Raw genomic sequence first — 22451 nt, forward strand, 5'->3', positions numbered from 1 at the left:
GTCAGCAGCAGAGCCAGCGCCCGGCGCAGGGGAGGCCGGCGGAGGACATCGCTGGCGGCACAGAGGCAGGCCCCAGGGACGGGGAAAGGGGCCCAGGGAGTCTGCCCCGGAGTGTCCGCAGGCAGCCACAGTGGGACTCCCGGGAGGGGCGGGCCCAGCCTGACACCTTGGGGCATATGCTCAGGGCAGCCCAGGCAGGACTGTCTCCAGTTATAAAGGTTAGGGCGAGTTTGAGTAAGACTCCATTGTCTTGCTCTGCTGTTAACTACGTAAGGAGACGTGCGGATCCTTACCCAGCGGGCAGGAAGGTGAGCCCAGAAGCACCAAACTCTGGCGCTGCGAAACCCTGGGAACACCAGCGTCAGAAGCAGTGGCCTTCAGATCTGCAAGGGCTGGGTTTTCCTTCCAGAATCTGAGAGGACAGCACAGCTGATCGTCCACTCCACCGTTCATTCAACCGTCAAAGAAGGAAAAAGGCCTCCGAATGAGAAACAGGAAGCAATAAAATCAACTTTAATTTGCCCCTTTGCATCGTGAAAGGTCATTACAGTATCGTTTGCAAAACCCAGCAAGGAAAGGTACGCCTGTGTGGCTGAGTCCTGGGAACCACTGAGCAACGTCGGCCCTGCGTGTGGGCATGCAGACTGCCCCCGACTGGACCCCCAGCCAGGACAAGCTGGGGGGGCCTGGGAGGCTTGTGGAGATGAAAGCACCTGGTGGGGGTGGGGCAGCGGGGTGCAGAGCCCCGTTCAGATGGGCCAGCCCTGAGCAGAGGCCGTGCTGTGGACTGGAGTGGACTGTGGGTCTGTGGGTCCTGACGAGTCCAGATTCTGAAAAGTGACCTGTGAACCGTTTCCTTGGAAAGCGCTCTTCCATGGGCTGCTTTCCAGCAGCACGAGGACCTCGCTGAACTCAAAGCACGGAGTGAGGGTCACAGGCCCAACTGTCCGACGGCTCCCACCCCGAGTCCAGGGCAGGCAGGCTGGTCCACGTAAAGATCTGCAGGGCAGCCATGCAGCTCCTCTTCTGTTGACGATGCAGCCTCTCACGTGATCCCTGAGAAAGCGGAGGGGAGGGAGGCTCCAGCATCTGGGGGCAGGGCTGCTGCGCCCCACTTGCTCCCATCCCAGGGGGCGGAGCCCTAGCAGTCTGTCCTAAGTGTAGTGAATTCGGAGCTCGCCCCCAGAACTGCAGGCCAGTGGAGGGGAAACCTTGTTGGGGTCAGTGGTCACGTGGTAGCCATCTGTCTGCGTCCCATGCGCGGCTGAACTCAGTCCTGCCTGGTGGCCACAGGGCCTTTGCTTTCAGAGTCCTCCCAGGCTGACAGCGGGCAAGAGTTTCCCCCCAGGAGGTGTTTCCAGACTTCTGTCCTGTGGAGGGATGGCTGTAAACATCTAGTCCTTCTTCATCACCAGATGCCCCTGTGGGTACCGACACAGGGGGTCCAAACATTGCCAGTTACATTGTTCACAACACCCATGAGGGAGGGAGGGTCTGGGCACATTCGTTCTGTATCATTCTAGAATGATGGGGAAGGTTCCCCCATAACCGTGTGTACCGTGATTGCACATGGGGAGGGTCTGAGACTTGGGGGTGGGGAATAAAATCGGGTTGGAGGCATGCCTTCCGGCCATTCTTGACAAGTCTGGCTGCTCCTGGTACTGGGGTTGGAGGCCACATCGTCAAGGCCGCAGGACGTGTGGGGAGCCTGGCACGGGCTGGGGTTCGCGGGCATGTGACGGAGGGAGGGATCCTGAGTGTGGCCATGGTGACCCTTCCAGCCTGTCAGCGGGACGCCCTGCCCTCCCTCAGGGAAGGGGCTGTTAGGGGAACAGCTCTTCACAGATCCTGCGGGTGTCCTCGGGGGTCGTCACCGTGTGGCCCACGGTCCTCGGGTCGGTGAAGATCTCGTGGTCATTCCCGCCCTGCGAAGACACGGGGGAGATGCGGGCGCCTCGCTTCTCCTGGGCGCCGGTGGCAGGACACTGAGGAACTCGCCCTTTTACCAGCAGGCAGGCGGGGGCGGTTACCTGGGCCTCCCGGAGAAGAGCGACCCGAGCCCAGGCAGTACCAGGAAGGGCTTTCTCACTTTCCCTTGAACTGCAATTTAGCTGAACGTGCAATTAGGCCTCTGAAAGCAATCACGATGCTCTTGTGAAGATCCGAGGCTGCTTTTTCTATTAAGCAAGCGCGGCCGGTGACAGCGGCCCCTGCCCCTGGGTTTGAACCGTGCCCAGGCTGTCGTCACAGGCAGCGGCAGAGCAGCGCCGGGGAGGCCGGCGGAGGAGACGGCTGGCGGCACAGAGGCAGGCCCCAGGGGCGGGAAAGGGGCCCAGCGGGTCTGCCCCAGAGCGTCCGCCTGACAGCCCACCGTGGCGCCTGGCTGTGACCCGGACACGCGGGCCTCCGAGCCAACAGCAGCCACTGGTGCCTCCTGAGTACTTGGTGGCACGTGGCCAGGGCAACAGAGGAACGGAGTTTATTTGATTCTGATTTGTTTACATTTAAATAGTCCCTGTGTTTGGCTTGTGAGTGAGCCAGGCGGCCCGGGTGTAGACCCTGCTGCCAGGACGGCGGCCCACGGGTGAGCCAGCTGCTGGAGGAGGGGCAACGCCGCCCCCGGCCGCAGGTCAGCACCTGCCCCTCAGCCCGTGCGGCTCCAGGCGTGTGCACACATCCCTTCCCCTGGGCCACTTCCAAGAGTGGAGCGCAAGTCTGCTTCTGCCAGGCCTTGCATCCGGGGGACCCTGGCATGCCACGGGGGTCCCGCGGGGGTGGGTCCTCCAGTGTGTGCGGGATCCCCACCCCGCCCCTGGTCTGCGTGAATGAAGTGGGCTTGCCGCCGTTCCCACACCCTGAGCTCCAGGAAAACCCCTGCTTTGCTTCTCATGCAACTTCCTAGATTCTCCTCATAAGCTTGGACGGTCTAACTCAAAACCTTGGAAACATCAATTAGTTTATAATACGATGAAAATAACTGCAGGGTAAAAATGGATTTTTCTCCTAAAGATTCTATAGGAAAAATCTGATGTCCCTTTAAAGGACTCGTGGACACAGTAACTCCCACTGCTCTCATTTTTGTGAGAATAACCTCTCCCCCAAGTTTAGGAGGGGCTGCTGCCAGGGCCCAAAATGCACCAGGGGGAGGGGTCAGGTCAGGGGCCATGAACTTGGAGCCATGAACTCGGAGCCACAGTCAGGGAAAGTCCCTTCCCAGCGCTGACTGGGGGAGCTGCTGGGGTCCAGCCCTTGCCTCACAGATTTCTGTGCCGTCAAGTGGCTCTGGGTCAGCTCTAGGCGTCACGCCCACCAGGGGCTACCTAAGCAAGTAGATGTGAAACCAGTTCACGTAATGCTTAGAATTAAAGTCGGAGTCCTCCAACGAATAGCACGGGAGGTAAAAACCGCCACAGAGAACTTAACATCGTAGAAACAGATTCGTGCACTATCCAGAAAACCCAACCATCTATCAGGGACACATTCAGCATTCAGTCCCTGTCACTCACTCACTCTGGAGGGAGGAGTCTGGATTGACACACGAGCCCAACCAGCCCAGGGAGCACCTACTACCTGGCAGGCAAACCGAACCTTGAGCGGAGGCAGGGAGAGGACAGGAGATGGAGGGGAACAACTCCGTAGGGCAGAGAACGGAGGGGAAGAGAACCTAGAGTGACCAGGGAGGTGCCATTGAGCAGAGGAAGTGAGGGGACAAGCCACGTCCCAGAAGTCAGCTCAGCAGCCTACCAGGCCAGGGAGGTAAGGAAGGACTTGGGATTTTATGTCAAGCCACCCGGAAAGGGCAACCAGGGGGCCAGCTTCACCTTCTAGAGGACGGACAGGTCGGGGATGAGGACGAGGAGTAGAAGCACAGCAACGAGAAGACTGCACAGCCAGCCAGGGTTGGGGGTGGGGTGCAGACGCCCGGCCCCAGGGAACCACTCCGGCAGCTGCCCCGCCTGTCCCTCCTGGGAGACCAGGTCCGCACGGGGTGGCTCTCCGGGCTCGGTCTCGGCACCGCCAGCACCACGCACTGCAGACTTTAACTTCCCTCCTGCCAGGGCACCTGGGCTCTTCTGGGGCTCCCTGGGGCGCCCAGAGCTCGCACACCGGAGTCAGAGGGAGGTCGGGCGAAGCAGAAGCCAAGGTGAGCTAGTGTGAGCGCCCGCCTCTAGAATCAGGCTTCAGAGAACCGCAAATTCCAAACACCAGATTTTGCACAGGACACTAGGGTCTGGGTGGGGAAGACCCTTTTCTGAGAGATGTCAAAGGGAAACAAGCCAGAAGGGACGCATCGGGGGCCGGGGACGGATGCCAGATGGAGGAGAGGCCTCCAGCTCAGTGCAAACAGCCCATTAATATTTAAATATTAGAGGTGAAGGTCTGAGGGTGCCACAGAAAAGCAGAAGGCAGGGCTGAGTGGGGTCCGGTCTCCCCGCTACCGGGCCGTGTTTCTGCACACGCTGTCGCTGAGCCGATGGGGGGGTGTCCAGTGAACCCCAAGGGTCCTGATGGAGAGCTGAGGAAGGGAACACAAATCACGTGTCCCTAGCCTGTGGGCCCTGCTGGGCAGGAAGCAGGGCTGCTGGACTTCGAGGGGGTCTCCGCTGCAAACACCCATCTGGGGCTCAGGCAGACCCCCTCCGGTGGGTAGTCCACTCCTGCCGCACGTGGCTGTTCATCTCCGGGCAGTGAAACAGGACGGATCAAATTTCTAGGTATCAGGGTACAAAGGCCAAAGGGACAAGGGCTCTGTTTCAAAGGGGGGGGGTGTTCCCTGGGCTGTGGGGACAGTCACCGTGGGAGCTGTACCAACACTTCTAGGGCCGGTACCCCTGGCCTGTAGGCCGCCCCGTAGGAAGCCAAACGGATGAGTACATGTGGCATGACTGGTATGCAGCTGCTTCTCAACGTGTGACCGTCAGCTGGTGAGGAAAATATTCGATAAAAACGTATGCCCTCAGGGGCGCCTGGGTGGCTCAGTGGGTTAAAGCCTCTGCCTTCGGCCCAGGTCATGGTCCCGGGGTCCTGGGATTGAGCCCCACATTGGGCTCTCTGCTCAGCAGGGAGCCTGCTTCCTCCTCTCTCTCTGCCTGCCTCTCTGCCAACTTGTGACCTCTGTCTGTCAAATAAACAAATAAAATCTAAAAAAAATAAAAACAAAAACAAAAACAAAAAAACGTATGCCCTTAGATAACTATACAGATTTTTCCCAGAAAGAAGTCAACTGTTACGCTTAAAAACAAAAACAAAAACAAAAACAAAACCAGTCTGGCCCCAGGGTCATGATGTTTTGAAAATAATCAGGTGATTCCATGTACTTCTAGGATGGGACCCAGTGGCTTACAGTCTGGGGACTAACTGTGCAGTGGAAAGCAAGCTGGCTTGCTGTCCTGCTGACGCTCCCAGGGTGACCCTCTGGGTCTGCTCATGAGTCTGGCGTACCCCCTCGTCCCCAAAACGGGCGGAGCACTGGGTGATGGGGCCAGGCAGGGACGTGCGTCCAGGAGATGCTGATTCGTTGCCATCAGTGACCGTACCAGGGGACTCCCCACAGGCTGGCCACACTGTAGGGGTCTGGAGCCAGGGTCCCCATGAAGAGAAGAGCTACAGCAATGGCTTCTTCTTCAGGGCTTAGCCAGCCAGCCCCTCCCCCGGCCCTGATCTCGGGTGACACGACCACAGATTCTGGTGTCCAGAAGGAAGGCGGGTCAGCAGGGACCCCAACAAACACCCGCACTCATGGTGACTCATGTCACCCGCCCATCCCCCCAGTCCCCATGTCCTGCTTCCTGTCCTCCCACAGGGGAACTGGTAACACCCCCTCAGCTGGGTACGGAACCTCTAACCTGGTCCGACTTCCTTCAGGCAGATCTCAGGGAGCAGCAATTTCCCTGCGGCCCCTCTGGGAGCAAGGGACACCCCTCTCTCCGTGCTAACCGAAGCCTGCCACTAGCCCCCAGGGCTTGGGTCTCAGATTTCACACTGACACAGGTCTGCACAGAGGACACGTTCCGTGCTCCCCTCAGCCGTCAGGCATCCTGAGAGTGAGCGCGGGGGATGCCAGGCATGGCCAGGTCACCCAGGGCAGGGCCAACGGCCAACTCTGTCTGCAGCCTGAGCAGGAACTCAAGGCTCCCGGGTTAACACGCACCGCCCACCCTACAGGCCCCCAATCTCCCAGAGGAATCTCATACTAGATGAGCTTTTCCTAACTTCATTAAAAGCTGCAGACTTCATAGCCAGCCGGTTCCCCTGCTGGGAGAAGCAAGTCCTGCTGCCTTTCCTGAGCCAGCCACCCTCCCTCTAGGACCTCCCTTTCCTCCCACCGCGTCAGAAGAACTGCGTCCCCACGGGGCTTACAGGTACCACGGCTCACGACACAGACAGAGACGTGTGTGGTCACCATGCGGGCAGCGGCGGCCAGACTGTAGGTCTTCTGGGTTTCAAAGTTGCCTCTTCCCACCAGGCCGATAGGGACTTCCTTGAAGCTTATTTTTAAAGACAGATCTTCCTTTCTAACGTTTGTGGAAAATCAACTGTTGCACGATTTGACAGTATTTTGGAGGCGACGTGGGAGAGTGACCAGAGGCTTCTGGATGCCGCCTGGTCACTGACCTGCACTGCGCCTGGCCCTGCCCGTTGCTGCCCATCCCGTACGCCCCACCAGGCTGCCCAAGGGCCAGAGGACAGAACGTCCAAGGGTCCAGCTCAGGGTCTGACACTGAACTGCTTTAGAAACCAAAAATTTTAGTTTTCTTCCTTTTCTCAGTTTGATACTTTAAAGCTTTATTTTTCAACAGAGAGCACATTCGTGGAGGTCAAAATTTAAAGAAAGGACAGAGCGCCAAGTGTCTCTCCCATCCTTGTCCCTAGCTCTCAGGAGGTCTGTCATCTGCCTTTTTGGGTGTCCCTTCGCATTCCCTTTATGCACTTATGAGCACCGTGAAGAGAGATTACGCTCCCCTCTTTGGACAAAAGTGGCGCGTGGTACTTGTATTGTTCTGCACCTTACGTGGCTCGCCTGATAGAGCATCCCAGAGGTCGGTCTGCCTCAGCGGTTTGTACAGCCACAGGGCATTCTGCTGAGTGCATGGACTGCCTTGTGCGTGGTCAGTCACCTCCTGCAACGGCGCCCCCCAGTCCTGCCACTCTGCGTGTGCCCTTCCCCCGCACAGGAGAGAACAGAGAACTCAATCACCCAAAAGGATCTGCTGAGTCAAAGTCAATCAGCGTCGATGTTCATGACTGTTAGAATGTTTTCATGTTCCGACCGCCTTAAAGCCAGGAAGCGTTAAGCCAGCAGAAGCTTTCTAGCCGGGGAATACGGAAAGGCTGGGGGCGGGGCGGAGTCAGGTGCGGCAGTCTCCCAGCCACCCCCCTCCCTGCCCCGAAGCCATGCAAAGCAGTGTGGGGTGCCGCTCTGTCCCTGGCCCTGGCCCTGGCCGTCACTTTCCCTGCACCAAACTAGGGCACTCCAGGTTGGGCCTGGAGCCCTGAGGCTATACTCAGAGCTGGGTTTTAACAGACCCCGGTTGTTGTGGCTGATGGGCAGGATGGGGAGGGGGAGAGCGACAGTCAGTCCAGGACTGCCAAGCATTCAGAAAAGCAAGGGCCAATGTCTAGTTTCTTCACCCTGCTCTCTCGGGGTGTTCCAAGCAGGGAACGGGGGAGGGGCTCCATGTAACAATCAGATCCCGCCAGATGGAGGCGGCTGCTAGGGCTGGAGAGGCTGCCAGGCAGGCCTCTAAGCCTGTGGTGCTTGGCAGGGAAATAGCTTTTTTTTTTTTAAATTAAGTAGGCTCCACATCCACTATGTAGCCCAACATGGGGCTCAAACTCATGACCCCGAGATCAAGACCCGAGTTGAGATCAAGAGTCAGATACTTAACCGAATAAGCCACCCAGGCACCCCTGGGAAATGGCTTTTTTACTGACAGTTCTCAGCTCAAGGGCTGTTCCCCTGGAAACCAGCAAAAACATTTGCCTTGATGCAAAGGAAGAAAACAGCTTTCAAAATCTATCACAGAATATGAGAAGTTTGAGGCTTGTGTTTGGATGGCTCTGTGCCTGTTAAAGGTTTAGATGGCTGGACCGTTACTTCCCATTTCCAGGAAACCACCGACGGACAGCGTCAGAGAGGGTAGAGATCGGTCACCACCGTGTCAACCACCACAATCCCAGGGCCTCTGCTGGGAAAACGGGTCATACAGCCCCTGAAAACCTCGTTTTCAAAGAGAATTCACTAACAAGGGTAAATAAAACAGGTATGAGAACAAAGCAGAAAATCCAATAATGAGCACGCAGGGTCCACTTTGGGGGTCGCGGACGCCTACACAGAAAAGACTGGGAGGCGCATCAGCTGTGACCACACGTGACACTTTCTCCCCTGAACTTTCTCCAATGTTCTACAGTGAATGTATGTTAATTAAGAATCAGAAAAAAATCTTTAGTAAGAAGTATCTGCCTTTAAAAAGTAGGTAAAACTAAAAACCAAACAAACAGAATCCAGGTGCGGTCCTGTAGCTAAACAGCACAGAAAACACTCGAATTTCCAGATGGAGAATTCCCAAAAGCAGGCATTCTCTGCGAATCTCAAGAACCACTTTCCATTCTGCAAAGTCCCCAGTGAGGCTTCTGGTGGCTCTTTGCACACAGCAAGACTGTCATCACGGAGAAAAACCTGGCTTTGCCTGTCTCAGCAGCTCTTCCCGGCCTGGAGGAGCGGGCACCGGGCTGGAAGGGCTGCGGAGGCGCCGGGCCATCCCGAAGATCCCGCGTGTGACTGCATGAGCTCGCTTTCTCCAAAGACATCAAAGTGCGACGCAAAAGCATTTCTGCAGCCAAAGAATTTCACCAAATGGAGGCGGTTGCAAACCACTTCTCTCCGTCATTAAGAACGAGGCTAAAGGGGGCGCCTGGGTGGCTCAGTGGGTTAAGCTGCTGCCTTCGGTTCAGGTCATGATCTCAGGGTCCTGGGATCGAGTCCCGCATCGGGCTCTCTGCTCCGCGGGGAGCCTGCTTCCCTCTCTTTCTCTCTGCCTGCCTCTCTGCCTACTTGTGATCTCTTTCTGTCAAGTAAATAAATAAAATCTTAAAAAAAAAAAAAAAAGAACGAGGCTAAAGGACACGCCTCCAGAAAAACAGCACCATGCTGTCTGGGAACTAGAAGAGAACGCTCCCCACCGGGACGGAGGGACGGCCTGCTGGACTGGAAAGCCTGTGTGCTTAGAGACAAGGTAGTTTGTTCTGGTGCCACCGGTTCTGTCACGGGCTCTGTGACCCTGGGCAAGTCACTTACTCTTTCCGTTTTTTTTTTTTTTTTTAAGATTTATTAATATGAGAGAGAGAGAGAGAGAAAGAAAGAACATGAACATGGGGAAGTGCAGAGAGAGAGAGACAAGTAGACTGCCTACTGAGTGGGGGGAGCCCGCCGCAGGGCTTGAACCCTGAGCTGAAATCAAGAGTCGGATATTTAACGACTGAGCCACCCAGGCACCCCGGTCCTGGTTTTATCCTTTAGAAAGATGGACACGAGCCTATATTGATCGGAAGTCTCTTTAATGCTAGAAGACCTTATACGGGGACCCTGCTGAAAGGCAGGTAGGTCCACGCCAGAAAAACCTCAGCAGAACGCCAAGTACTCTGCAGTGGATCACAGACCAGGCAGTAAGCAAACTCTGAATGTCCAGGGCATACCTGCTGGGTGCAGGATGGCCACGAAGCCCGAACCAGGACCTCTGATGCCAAGATAATTCCCATCACCGGGCGGCATGTGAAGGGAAGTGGGCGGAGGGGCCCAGACGAGGACAGGAATTTAAAGGAAGGGGCCTGGGCAGTGAGTGGCTGGTGCCGAGCCTCCTCTCAGGGCCCCACCTGTCCCAAGAAGAGCCCCGTCCTGCTGCCACAGTGGCTCTGGGGAAATCCCTCCTCCGCAGTCCTTCTCCTGGTGCTGGCCTTCGACACGGCTCTGCTCTCAGCCCCGATTTAGACTCAGTCCAGCACCTGTCCATCAGGGACAGCTCCCCAAACCCTGTGTGTGCGATGCCCACGGCTAACACAGTCCCTGATGCGGTCTCTTGAATTTGAGACCTGTGAGATTCCCCGTCTTCCTACCATTTAGGATGCCTTGTGCCCAACTCATAATGAATGTCCCTGGGGGAAAACCACAGTGGAAACATGACCTAAAAATGGCCAAGGGCTTGGAAGGGGACAAAAGACTGGGCAGCGGCACTGGGGCAGGTGTTCTGGAAGGCCGCAAAGTGAGCCTCGAAAGGGTTCCAGGACCGTCCCCACTGAGGTGTCTGGTGTCCGAGCGCAAAGAAGGGGAGGCTGATTCGCCCCTCTCAGGGGAAAGCAGCCCCTGGTCAGTGTGAGCTGGGCCAGTGCGTACTGCGTGGTGGAGGGGAAAAGGCCCACGTGTCCATGTCCCCTTTTCCAGCCCGAACCAAACAGTCCAATTCCAAAACACGCTCCCGTACTTACAGGCATGGTTTTGTCCCCAAAGAAATAGATGGTCTTATAGCCATCATTTTCCACGTGTCTCAGGCAATACCGCTTGTCCCAGCCATCAGGAAAGACGTCGATGCTGATCTGGCCTCCTGCCGAGAGGGGGGAAGACACAGAAGCTGAAGGCGGGAAAGAGGTGAGGGGCACGTGGCTGAACGGAATGTGCGGTCTACTCATCAGCAACTGGACCGCTGAGTCGATTTCTAATACCCTTGTTTGCTATTTACACTATTTTAGGGACCAGTGCTGAAATTAATGTGACATTGCTTTTTTCCAACTTTATTTCACCCCAAATTGAAAAGCAAGACAGATCGCCAGCTCAGAACGAGGAATGCACTCGTGTTCAAGCACTGAGCCAAAGGCATGGGTCTACAGGAAGCACGCCGGTGGAAAATCTGGTAACAGCTTCAACCAGCTGGGCCGCCCCGAGCTCTGAATACTCTGACTCTCGGGGGCGAGGCCCAGAAGCTGGCTGCGTGCGGTACATCTCGCAGGAGAAAGAAAAGCAGGTGGATAGTGATCCGCGGGAAGCTTTCAGGCGTGATAAACCCTTGGAAAGCTTTGTCGGGGAGACGTTCACCTCGAGGTTCAAGAACACGTGAACATCTACCTGCTCTAGCAGACATAACCTCTTTGCAATTCGAGTCTTCCTACAACTGTTCACTCAGGGGAGGTGGTAAAACGAGAGGGCTCTACGTAATGACCCATCAGCGCTGACGGAAGCGCGTTTGCTTCAAGCATCTCCCAAGTGTATTCTACCGAAAACCAAGGCCGGCCAAGACACCAGCGCTGCGGGAAGAACTCTGCCGGACACAGGAAACGTTCACATGCCGGTCGGCCACGGCAGACACAACCTCTGTGGGCTCAGACAAGTCCCCTTTTCCTCCAGGGCCTCAGTTTCTTGATTTGTAACACCAACCCAGCTGGCTGCTACGGATCCATGCTGCTCTGGCATGATGAGATTTCAGAATCTGTTCGGCTGAGCGCTACTTTGGGCCAGGAAGAGAGGTGCCGGGGCGGGTAATCCTGCCAGGTGAGACTTCAGAACCAAACCTGGCGGCCAGGGAGAGTCTCCATGAGGGCTGACCACACAGGAGTGCTCGCCTCTGTACCCCTCTTGCCCACCTTCACACCAGGCACAGCCCCATTCCAAGAGCTCATCGGCCGCCCGCAACCCCCCTGGCAGGTGGTTACCGAAGCCGGAAGCCGGCCGAGTGCGCCGTACCTATGGAGAACGTGACGCCTTTGCCTGCAAACTCTTTCCGCAGGTCTGCTACGAACTTCTGTCTGATGTTTTCTTTCTGAGAAAAACAAGGAGATACCGATAGTCTAGCCCACGTCAGTCCAGAAGGCACCCTTCGGCCTCTGGCCACCAGGCTGCACATCTTATCTCCACTCCGTAGACCCAGGCTGTGTTGGAGGGACTCACTTTATCGAGTTCGTGAAACTCAATGCGCTCTTCTTGACTGCAGCTTCTCCCAATTGGGGACACGTTCAACATCCCGTTTCGGAACTCAATGAAAGTACCCCTGGAGAGGAGAGGGGATGAGCCCCGGAGAGACATTATTTTTGTGGGCGACTTTACAGATGGGTAAACAGGCTCAAATTTCCAGCAGGCAGGGGCTGGTATGATCAACACTTCACCGGGCTGGGCTCAGCCACAGGGCAGCCTCCGGCCACAGGCGGCTAATCTGAACTGAGATTAGATTTCAAAGATACAGCCTGAAAGAGGAATGTCACCCTCATTGGAAATGCTCTATGTTGACTATGCGTTAAATGACTATATTTTGACTACACCGAATTAAATAAAATATGATTAAAATTAATTTTGGGTTTTTTTTTTAATGCAGCTACAGAAAACTTAAAATTGCCCATGTGGCCCACATTATTTCTGTCGGACAGTAAATTTTATCATCCATAAAGAGCTATGAGGGGCGCCTGGGTGGCTCAGTTGGTTGGGAGTCTGCCTTTGGCTTAAGTCATGATCCCAGGGTCCTGGGATGGAGCCCTACGTTGAGTTCCCTATTCACTGGGGAGTCTGCTTCTCCTCCCTTTGCCTGCCTGCCTACTTGTGCTCTCTTTCTGCCAAATTAAAATAATAATAATAATAATAATAATAAAAAGAGCTATGAAAATGATTACCATCTCTCAAGTTCCCTGAGGAATCTGAAAATTCATGTGCCTGACATTTCTGCTGGTGACCTCTTGAACCCACCGATCTGACCACACAAAGCTATGAGAAAAGCCTCCGAGGGCTGCCTGGTGAGCCTCCGTCACTCCGACGAAACACAGCTGCTGTGACTAGCTGCTACGAAATGGCTGCTCTGATCACAGAACGAGAGAACAGCGTAACATTTTTTTTAGTTACTCTGAATAAAGATTAAAAAAAAAACAAACATGAAAAAACCATTTTCTTCCACCGTTTCCAGTTTGAATCTCAAAACAATTTCTTAAAAGCTCAAATAACTGTGAGCTATTCATCCTTACAATGCAATTGAAGGGTTCTGTGACTATGTGCTCAGAAGTATCTTCTAGCTCTAAATGCTGATGCCTGTGAGGTTCTAGAAAAATGCTGATTCCTGTGAGGTTCTAGAACCTCTTCCCTGGGCCCCTTCTGTCTTCCACACACAGCCCTGATCTTGAGCCACCAGCCACCTGTAAATACCTGGGACAGAGGCCCAGTGTTGAGCTGAGGGCCTGCTTCAAGGCCAACGCAGCCTCCTGCTGCCTGAATTCAGGGTAGGGATCTCATGCTAACTTGAAATTACAGATCTTCAGAGAACACCAAAGCCAGAGGCGATGGTATTTTACTACATGAAATCAAACTTCCAAATGACAGCAATTAATGCAGATTTTACGTCTGCATTACCGTACCGTGGACTGAGTGAGCAGGGCTGTGTGTGGGGTCTGGCCTGGGCTTCTGGGGTGGCTCCCAGGTGGCTCCCGGATCTGGGGCTGATGCTGCTTTTCACACTGCTCTTACAGGCCTTCTCCCGGACCCAGAGTCTTGGCAAGCATCTTAGTTTCCGCTTCCCATCATGTGGAAACGCTGTCGTTTATGGATTCATTCTTCCACTAGCAGGTTTCCAATAACGTCTTACTAACTGAGCACAGGGCCCGGGACTAAAGTCAGCACCCACCCAGCCAATGCGACTCCTCCCCATGCCAGCACAGCCTCTGCTGAAAGCAAATCCACCTTTTCTTTTCTTTTTTTTTAAAGATTTATTTATTTATTTATTTGACAGAGATCACAAGTAGGCAGAGAGGCAGGCGGGGGGCGGGCGGGGGGCAGGCTCTCCGCTGAGCAGAGAGTCCGATGCGGGGCTGGATCCCAGGACCCTGAGATCATGACCTGAGCGGAAGGCAGAGACTTAACCCACTGAGCCACCCAGGCGCCCCCCAAACCCACCTTTTCTTCGGGAGTTTAATTCTTGCGATGTAGCTCAGACAGTAGTTGATTAGATCTTGGATTAGGGCCTCGCCCAGGTGACCTTGAATACTCTAGGTAAAGAAAACACTGGGGTTACTTGAATTGGGGGAGGCATTTTTGAAATAACTTTACAGAAACCTGGGGCTGCAGCCACTACTGGCGAGGGCGACGAGGCTGCCGTGGCCAGCGTGACACGCCCGCTACCTTTTTCCTTCTCTCCCTGCCTGAAAACACAAGGCAAACCACAAAGGGCTTTAGTTAAAGCATTTCCTGCTTCATGACTCAAGATTTTTGTACAAATTATCTTTCGAATGCTTCAGGGAAGGCCCAAAGAGTTTATTACTGCTGCTTTTATTCAATTAAAGTATCTACAGACACTGACAAAGTATCTTTGTTCCACTCAGGCTTTCTCACATGTCGAGTGGAATGATCTTGTTACTAGCAACAGCTACGCGGTACCTCTTAAAAACGCTTGTACCCAGGCAGCCTGCCCTCGTTTCTGCTAGCACGACAGAAATATCAGATTAAGTATCCTTAAAAACAATGCTGAAATTTAGCTAACAATTTGGAATATGTGATAGTCACAGGGCTCGACATTCAAGACGTAGAAAAGAATAGAGGGTAGAGGTTCACTCCTTCCCCGGCTCCCCACCTCCCGGACACACCTCCCCAGAAGCATCCAGTGTTAAATGCCTTTTCAGAAAGCATTTTAATAATAGTATAGAGTCGTCTGGATACTCTAGAACCTACCTGTTTACACAAGAGTTTCCCATCTTTGTATGCAACCAGACCGTTTTCGGGAAACACATAATCGTATTTTTCAACCACTGTAACCAAAACAAGAGAAGTCAGCGTGCAAGGAACCGAAGCTGGTTTCTCTTTCTTGACTCACATGTCTCACCGATAAAACAGGGAAACTCCAGTAAGGACTGTAAAAGGGTATCTCGCCTTAACAGGTTCCAAAGGTGGGGGAAAAAACGCCTTAAAAAAAAAAAGACTCTAATTACAAATGTATAAGATGGTGGCCAGGCCGGTGTTCAGAGACCTGGTGGCGGACCCTCTCACGTCTCTGCCTTCAGCCCGCTCTACCTGGAGAGGAAGATGGGAGTCAAAGATGGCCCCCAAGCCTCCCTGTGGACCCGCATCACCAGGGCAGTGATGAAAATGTGCAGATTCCCAGGATCTGCTCTCAGGCCTTCTGAATCAGAACATGCAGGACCAGGCTAAAGATCAGAATTAAAAAATAATAATAATTTTTTTTAAAGGTCTTTAGGCAATTCTTATATTATAGCAGCCAGATTTGGAGACCACTCATCTAATTCTAAATGGCTTCCCGAACTTTAGTTGCTTATTAAAATGAAGGCTCCCCGGTGCCCTGTGTTGGGTGGGGCCCTCACACCTGTATTTTCACAGGTTCCCCAGGTGATTCTGATACAGCTGGGTCTTCAACTTTCTTCTAGCTTGTGAAGGTTCTGAGTCTGCTGTTTGGACTCACACTCTTTGAAATCTACAGACGGTGCCCTACCCGGACATAAAGCCTCTCTGAGCCTGTGGTTAAAAATACGGCCAGAGGCAGAAAGGGCCATCAGGGCCGGGTAACAGGATTTCCGGGGCTTAATGTGCCCCATTATGTTGTTTCTAGTGTTTCTAAGTAGAGCATCTACAGAAAAATGGAAGTGTAAGCAGAACAGAGAGCTCTAGAGAGAATGCATAGATTATGCTCAGCCAATACACGAATCCAATAAAGACAGCCCACACCGATTTGGACTGTAAGACACTACAGCCAAAACACTGGTTCTCCTTTGGGGGTTTCACTGTCCCCCACAGGTATTTGGCAATGTCTGGAGACATTTTTGGTTGCCACACTGGGCACGGAGGTGCTCCTGGCATCCCGTGGGTAGAGGCCACAGGGGTGCTGCTCAACACCCTACAGCGTGCACAGGACAGTCCCCCACAACGGAGAATGATCCAGCCCAAAACGTCAACAGTGTCCCAAAGAACGATCATCTCGACCATCTCTCCACCGTCTAGTTCTTAGAGGTCAGGCACCCTAGGGGCCCTGGGGCTACAAGATGAGTAATGCAGAGTCAGAGTCTTCCAGAAAAACAGATGGACAACCAGACAGTTCGTAATATGCAGAGAGTGTCCTGCTGGCAAGGCTGTGCATCACGATCTCCTGGGGCGGGGGTGGGGGGGGGGAGCTGCTAAAATATGATTCCCAGGCCCCCGAGACCTCAGGATCTCCAGTGAAGGGGCCAATAAGAACCCCTGGCTTCCTGGGACCTGCGCTGGAGGTTCTGGTTCACCAGGTAGGGTTAAGAGCCTGGGTGTCCCGTGATTAGGGAACTCTGGGAAACACTGTGTTAGAGCGACAGAGAGGAGGCCCCCAGATCTGGAAGGCGTCTGAACACCTGGGTGAGAAGGACAGTCAGGAGATGGGGACTGAGTTGAGCTCAGAGGGTGGACGGGGACAAGGCAAAGCATTCCAGGCAGTGACACACACGCAAACTTCTGGGTGACCCCACCCGTGTGTCTGAGAACCGAGGGGTCCACCACCAACTCCAGAAATGTATTTATAACACTGAGAGCAGAGGAAAGAGAAAGCAGAGAGAATGTTTGTCCAAACAAGGCAGCAGGAAGCCTGCCACATGGGGAGGAGGGCTCGAGGCTGCCTAAAACACTCCTTGGCCACAGGTCCCAATGTCCTCAGTGGGAAGCTGCCATCAACCGAGCACGACTTACCGTCCTTTCCCAGCTGCTCCTGCACTTTCTCGAAGTCCGAGCCGCCTACCACACCAATTTTGATCTTCTGCCTCAAGTTTTGTAGAAAGCCATCCATTTCTTTGGTAATTTTCTACGTTTCAAAAAGGAAGATTAAAAAGTCATGAGCCATAGAGTAACCAGGAGACTGAAACTCACAGAGTGATACAACCCTGACTTCTATATAGGCCAGCTCAGGCTCGAGGTCTGTAGTGAGTCCAAATATTTTAGTTGTGATTTGGGGAAATCAACTTTTTACCAGAAAAAAAATGTGTTAAATTTTACTTATTCTTAACTAGCTTAAAACACGCAAGCAATATATTAACAGGTGCTGTGTGCTGTTCGGCTCTTCTGCTCTGCGTTCACACACTTGTCTACGTGTGCAAAAATAAATAGGTCTTATTTTCAGACACACAAGTAGACTCATTCTAGGTCTTGTGCAGTGACTTGTGTTTTTAGCACTGAGCTGGGATGACTGTTCCATGCCGATACACAAAGATCTAGAACATTCCTTTCAAATGCTACACTGTACTCCACTTACGGGTTTAAGTTGCTATTTTAGAACAAAATATGATAAGATTACAGAGGACATTCAGAATTGATTTGTTATCATTATATAAAACCAAAAATAAATTAAGTACGACAGCAAGAGCACACGATTTTTTTAGTCTCTCCTAAAAGAAAAGCTCTTATGTATCAACAGTGGTCTCAATGGTGTAATTTTTTGCTAGTTGAAGTCCGAATTGTGGACTAACTACATAGAAGTTATGAACATGAAAAAAATATTCCTGCATTAAAACAAATCACAATTCATTTTTTTAAAGTTATTTTGTTACTTTTAGTAATCTGAATTGTATATTCACATGGGGTATCTATTTTCTTATTTTTATTTTTTATTTTTATTTTCGAGAGAGAGAATCTTAAGCAAGATCCATGCCCAGTTGTGAAGCCTGACACGGGGCTTGATTTCACTACCCTGAGATCGTGTCCTGAGCTGAAATCAAGAGTAGGACACTTAACCAACTGAGCCACCCAGGGACCCCCAACTTATTATTATTTTTTCAGTAAACTCTACCCCAATGTGGGATTTGAACTCATGACCCCAGGAGCAGCATGTTCCACTGACTGAGCCAGCCTGGAGGCCCTCACACTGGGTATCTTTGGAAATGAAGTTAGCAGAAATTAAAAACAAAAACAAAAAAACCAACTTCGATACATAAACATCTAGAGTTCAATCTTCTCTTTTTCTTTTCTTTTTTTTTTTTAATATTTTATTCATTTATTTGACAGAGAGAGAGGTGACAAGCAGGCAGAGGCAGGCAGAGAGAGAGGGAGAAATAGGCTCCCCATTGAGCAGAGAGCCCGATGCGGGGCTCGATCTCAGGACCCTGAGATCATGACCCGAGCCGAAAGCAGAGGCTTAAACCACTGAGCCACCCAGGCGCCCCTCTTTTTTTTTTTTTAAAGACTTTATTTATTTGACAGAGAGAGATCACAAGCAGGCAGAGAGAGGGGGAAGCAGGCTCCCTGCTGAGCAGAGAGCCCGACATAGGGCTCGATCCCAGGATCCCGAGACCACAACCTGAGCCAAAGGCAGAGGCTTAACCCACTGAGCCACCCAGGCACCCAAATCTTCTCTTTTTTCTTAAAAAAAAAAAAAAAAATTCTAGAGTAATATACACACAGGATTAATAAAACTGTACAGAAGGACTTATAACAGAACACAACCTTTTTTACACCTTCCGTGGAATCTTGACTTAGTAGACAAAATTTAGAAGTGCAGTGGCAGCCTCTACAAATCAATGACTATGAAAATGGGTCCTGGAGCCCTCCAAGGGGCCGACTTCCACCTGACGTCAGGATGGCAGGAAGCGGGGAAGATTCCCTGGATTGCAAAATATTAGAAATGCAATACTTCTGTCTTCAAGCAGAACCCAAAGCTGCAATTTCTTTTATCTTAACCCCAGGGCACACTGACGAGCTCCGTGATACCGTGGCCATCAGGCGAGTCTGCAATGTGTGTGTGTGTGTTAGAAGGCACCTTCTCACTTCCGAGGGGCAGCAAATATTTTTTTGACAGGAAGTAAGATCCAGCTGCTTGTGAGCATAACAGAGCATCTAAACTACCCACGGGAGGAGAGGTTGTTGGAGCAAAATAATCACAGACCAAAGTTGCTGTGACGTTCCCAAGTAACTCTTGTGTTGCTCATCACAAGGAATTCTTTATAAGTCATCCTGGGTAAAAATAAAACAGAGAAAGATCCAAAACCTTGAAATTGAGGTCAAAGCAGGATAAAAATTCACCTTCTGAAAAAAACAACCATAAAAGACTTCTTTGGGGACAACAGAGGAAAACTGACGGAGCAAATGAGTCAGCAGGATAGGGTGCACGGGCCAGTGTTAACTCGCCGTCGGGTTCCGCGAGGTACGACTGCAGCGCAGCCATATCCACTCACTTGCGTACTGTCTGTGGCCGCAGTCACACAGCCGAGTGGTTGTGACAGACACCACATGGCTGGCGGAGTCTCAACTCTTCACTATCCGGCCTTTTACAGAAAAATGTCTGCTGACTGCTGAACCGGGGCATTAAAGAACAGGAGGGAACTGGTAACACGCTTCGTAAGTGATGATGATGGCACTATGGTCACCACAGATGTCCTCGAGAGATCCAGGCTCAAATATTTAGGGGTGGATTACCAGGATGACTGTGGCTTCGGAAGTGGCACATCAAAGAATTAAAGTGTAGAAAAGTTAATGTCAGTCATCGCTGATTTTAAGTGGTGGGGATACGGCTATTCAGTATACTAGTTTCGCGGTAATTCTGTACGTTCGAATTTCTTTTGAATTTCGATTTTATCTATCTATCTATCTATTTATTTATTTTTTAAAGATTTTATATATCTATTTGACAGACAGAGATCACAGGTAGGCAGAGAGACAGGCAGAGAGAGAGAGGAAGGGAAGCGGGCTCCCGGCCAAGCGAAGAGCCAGACGCGGGGCTCGATCCCAGGACCCTGGGACCACGACCTGAGCCGAAGGCAGAGGCTTTAACCCACTGAGCCACCCAGGTGCCTCTTGATTTTATTTTTTTAAGGTTTAAAAGTAACGTGCACCTAACGTGCAGCTAGAATTTTTGCTCTGAGATCAGGAGTCATATGCTCTAGCGACAGAGCCAGCCAGGTGCCCCTGTGCATTTGAATTTTTTATGACATAAAGCCGGAAAACAATTCAGTCAGGTTTAGGGCCCCCTTCTTTTGTTCGAAGTCTCAACTGTTTTTAGATGGAATAACCTTTTTTAGGAAAGTACTGAGCACAAGAAAATTCTACTGAAACAGTGATATGTGCGGAGCTCTGGACTCCGTTCTAATTAGATTTTATCTGCTTATACCGTATCGTGTGTCAGCAGCTGTAAGATAACCCATTCTTCTGCTTCTGGACTGTAATATGCTTATCACTGTTTGGGAATGCATGTTTTGAGGGAGGGAAGGGATTATATTATTCTATAATGAATAGATGTCTTGCTAAAATATTTTTATTTTTTACCTGGAACCCTGGCACCCAGAAACAATTTTCTTCTGTTAGACTTTTTCTTTTCAGTGTTAAAATGATTAGTTTGCTGCAAAGAATATCATGTTTCAAATGTGTTACAGGAATATATTGTGGGTTTCTTTGCTATTTCCTATTTCCTGGTCATCTATCCTGATTCCTTCCGGAAGGCAGAAGCACCTTCCGGAATGGCATAACCAGCAGCCAGAAAAGCTTCCATCTTGGAGCGGTGGCAGAAAATGACAAACTTAGCAAATGACAATGCCCTACAGCCCAGACACTTGTATCAGATTTGCTGTGAGAAACAGGGGTCATGGTTTCACTGAGTCGGTTTCCTCATGTTTAAAAGGGTAAAAGAGGGGCCCCTGGGTGGCTCAGTGGGTTAAGCCTCTGCCTTCGGCTCAGGTCATGGTCTCGAGGTCCTGGGATCAAGCCCTGCATCTGGTTCTCTGCTCAGCAGGGAGCCTGCTTCTCTCTCTCTGTCTGCTTGTGATTTCTGTTTGTCAAATAAATAAATACAATCTTCAAAAAAAAAAAAGGGTAAAAGAAATTATCCTATGTGGTAGGGAAGAGGGGAAAAGGTTGAGAAGGTCCAGTGATATCATGCAAAAAGGTATGGAATGTGAACCCTAGACCATCACAGCCCATGGGCCAAACTGAGCAGCTGGTTGTTTTTGTAACAAATAAATAAAATAAAGCTTTATCAGAACACAGCTATGCTGTGTCTACATAAGGTCTATGGCGGCTTTTGCATTACAACTGAGTAGTTACTACAGACCATGTGGTTGGCAGAGACAAAAATTTTTGCTATCTGGGCCTTTACAAACAATGAGTTGCTGACTTTGGCTCCAGACAGCCATGAGCTTCTCTAACAGTCCAGAAGTGTGTTTTGGTCACCGAATCTGGGTCACAAAGGGCCTCTGAAGAACTTGCCATTGAGTTTCATCACTGGATGCACCGAATCTGTGGCTCAGAAAGGCAAAGTGATGTCACACGTTTGTAACGGGGCCGTCTGGAGCACACCACTGCCACCCTCCGGCCAAAATTAAGAAGGCAGGGATAGAAAGTGAAGTTAGTAAGGTTAGTTGGGTCCCATCTCAAGTCTGAATGGCTGTTGTTCAATGACCAGTCCCTGCAAGGGGGAGGTCAGCGTCAGCTTCATCGCAAATCCTGATCTTTTTTTTTTTTTTAAAGATTTTATTTATTTATTTGACAGAGAGAGAGATCACAAGTAGGCAGAGATGCAGACAGAGGGAAAGGGGGAAGCAGGCTCCCCGCTGAGCAAAGAGCCGGAGGCCAGCTCGATCCCAGGACCCTGAGATCATGACCTGAGCCGAAGGCAGAGGCTTAACCCACTGAGCCACCCAGGCGCCCCCACAAATCCTGATCTTAACCGAAACTACATTCAAGGCTGCAGCAGCAACATCTCTAAGTGGGAAGCAAGCTTCCAAGAGTTCAAGGGGGCTCGCAGCAGGCAGTCTGAAAAAAATCTAGGTCTCCTTGCTCACTCCCGCTGGAGAAGGGGGTGGAGAAAAGGGGGTGGTTGGCGGCGGCTAAAATTTACTGACTACTGCTGAACACGGCCCACCGTACCCCAAAAAATTTTTACGAATTTATTCGATCTCATTCGACCTTCACAAACACCATATGGAACTGGGAAGGTCCCCCACTGAAAGCCGTGGAGGCTGAGACTGAGGTTAAGTGACTTGCTCAAGGTCAGACAGCTGTCAGGAGGATACAGCGGAGACTCTATTAGGTCTGTTTGACCCGGACACCTATGTTTTTCATATTAGGGCGCAAGGTACCGTTCGCAGGTGACAGGACGGAGGCGCGCTCATAGCTGGCAAGGGGGCTGAGCTGGCCTTCTAATCCAGCGCATACGGTAAAGTCCCGAACTGCGATTTCCAACCCCAGATAAGTTTTTCGCTTTTCGGCCCCGTCCCATCTCTCCGAGCACCCTGAGGGTCTGCGCCCGCCGCTGCCACCCCGCCGGGCGCCGCCTACCTGTCGCGGAGCCGTCAGGGTCCCGTCCACGTCGAAGAGGCACAGCGCTGGGCCGGACGCCGCCATGTCGCCGGTTTCCATCCACTCGGGATGGGACTCGTTGGCAACCAGGAACTCAGCCCAGAACTTCCGGGTTCGCCCCTCCACCTCCCAGCCCCCGTACCGCGGGGCACTCTGGGGGGAGGAGCATTCCCTCCCACGGTGC

The 22451-nt window shown here is 51.9% G+C and overlaps 1 protein-coding gene across 4 annotated transcripts; it reads right to left on the reverse strand.

The window, feature by feature from the left end:
- Window positions 1–485: 485 nt before the first annotated feature.
- PMM2 (phosphomannomutase 2) lies at window positions 486–22418 on the reverse strand. Of its 4 annotated transcripts, XM_045993590.1 has the most exons (9): window positions 22247–22406; window positions 18425–18931; window positions 16679–16790; window positions 14687–14763; window positions 13916–14007; window positions 11936–12035; window positions 11732–11807; window positions 10483–10598; window positions 486–1925 (listed from the first exon to the last, which is right to left on the reverse strand). In XM_045993590.1, the coding sequence occupies exons 3-9, from the start codon at window positions 16773–16775 to the stop codon at window positions 1824–1826; spliced, it is 660 nt and encodes a 219-aa protein (XP_045849546.1). In that variant the 5' UTR covers window positions 16776–16790; window positions 18425–18931; window positions 22247–22406; the 3' UTR covers window positions 486–1823. The 4 variants fall into 4 exon arrangements, with proteins under 4 accessions (XP_045849546.1, XP_045849545.1, XP_045849548.1 ...); XM_045993589.1 differs by lacking the exon at window positions 18425–18931 and having other exon boundaries at window positions 22247–22405; XM_045993592.1 differs by lacking the exons at window positions 486–1925; window positions 10483–10598; window positions 18425–18931 and adding an exon at window positions 10650–11559 and having other exon boundaries at window positions 11932–12035; window positions 22247–22418.
- Between the last annotated feature and the right edge of the window lie 33 nt (window positions 22419–22451).

The sequence above is a fragment of the Meles meles genome, chromosome 21 (assembly GCF_922984935.1).
Source record: "Meles meles chromosome 21, mMelMel3.1 paternal haplotype, whole genome shotgun sequence".
NCBI classification, from domain to species: domain Eukaryota; kingdom Metazoa; phylum Chordata; class Mammalia; order Carnivora; family Mustelidae; genus Meles; species Meles meles.

Excerpts from the sequence above, each read along its gene's own strand:
- PMM2 (XM_045993589.1), bottom strand. The coding sequence starts at position 22,327 with ATGGAAACCGGCGACATGGCGGCGTCCGGCCCAGCGCTGTGCCTCTTC. Across the intron at positions 14,764-16,678 it reads GGAGCAGCTGGGAAAGGACG|TGGTTGAAAAATACGATTAT; the intron begins GTAAGTCGTGCT and ends TTTTGGTTACAG. Across the intron at positions 12,036-13,915 it reads ATTAAACTCCCGAAGAAAAG|GGGTACTTTCATTGAGTTCC; the intron begins GTGGGTTTGGGG and ends TCTCCTCTCCAG.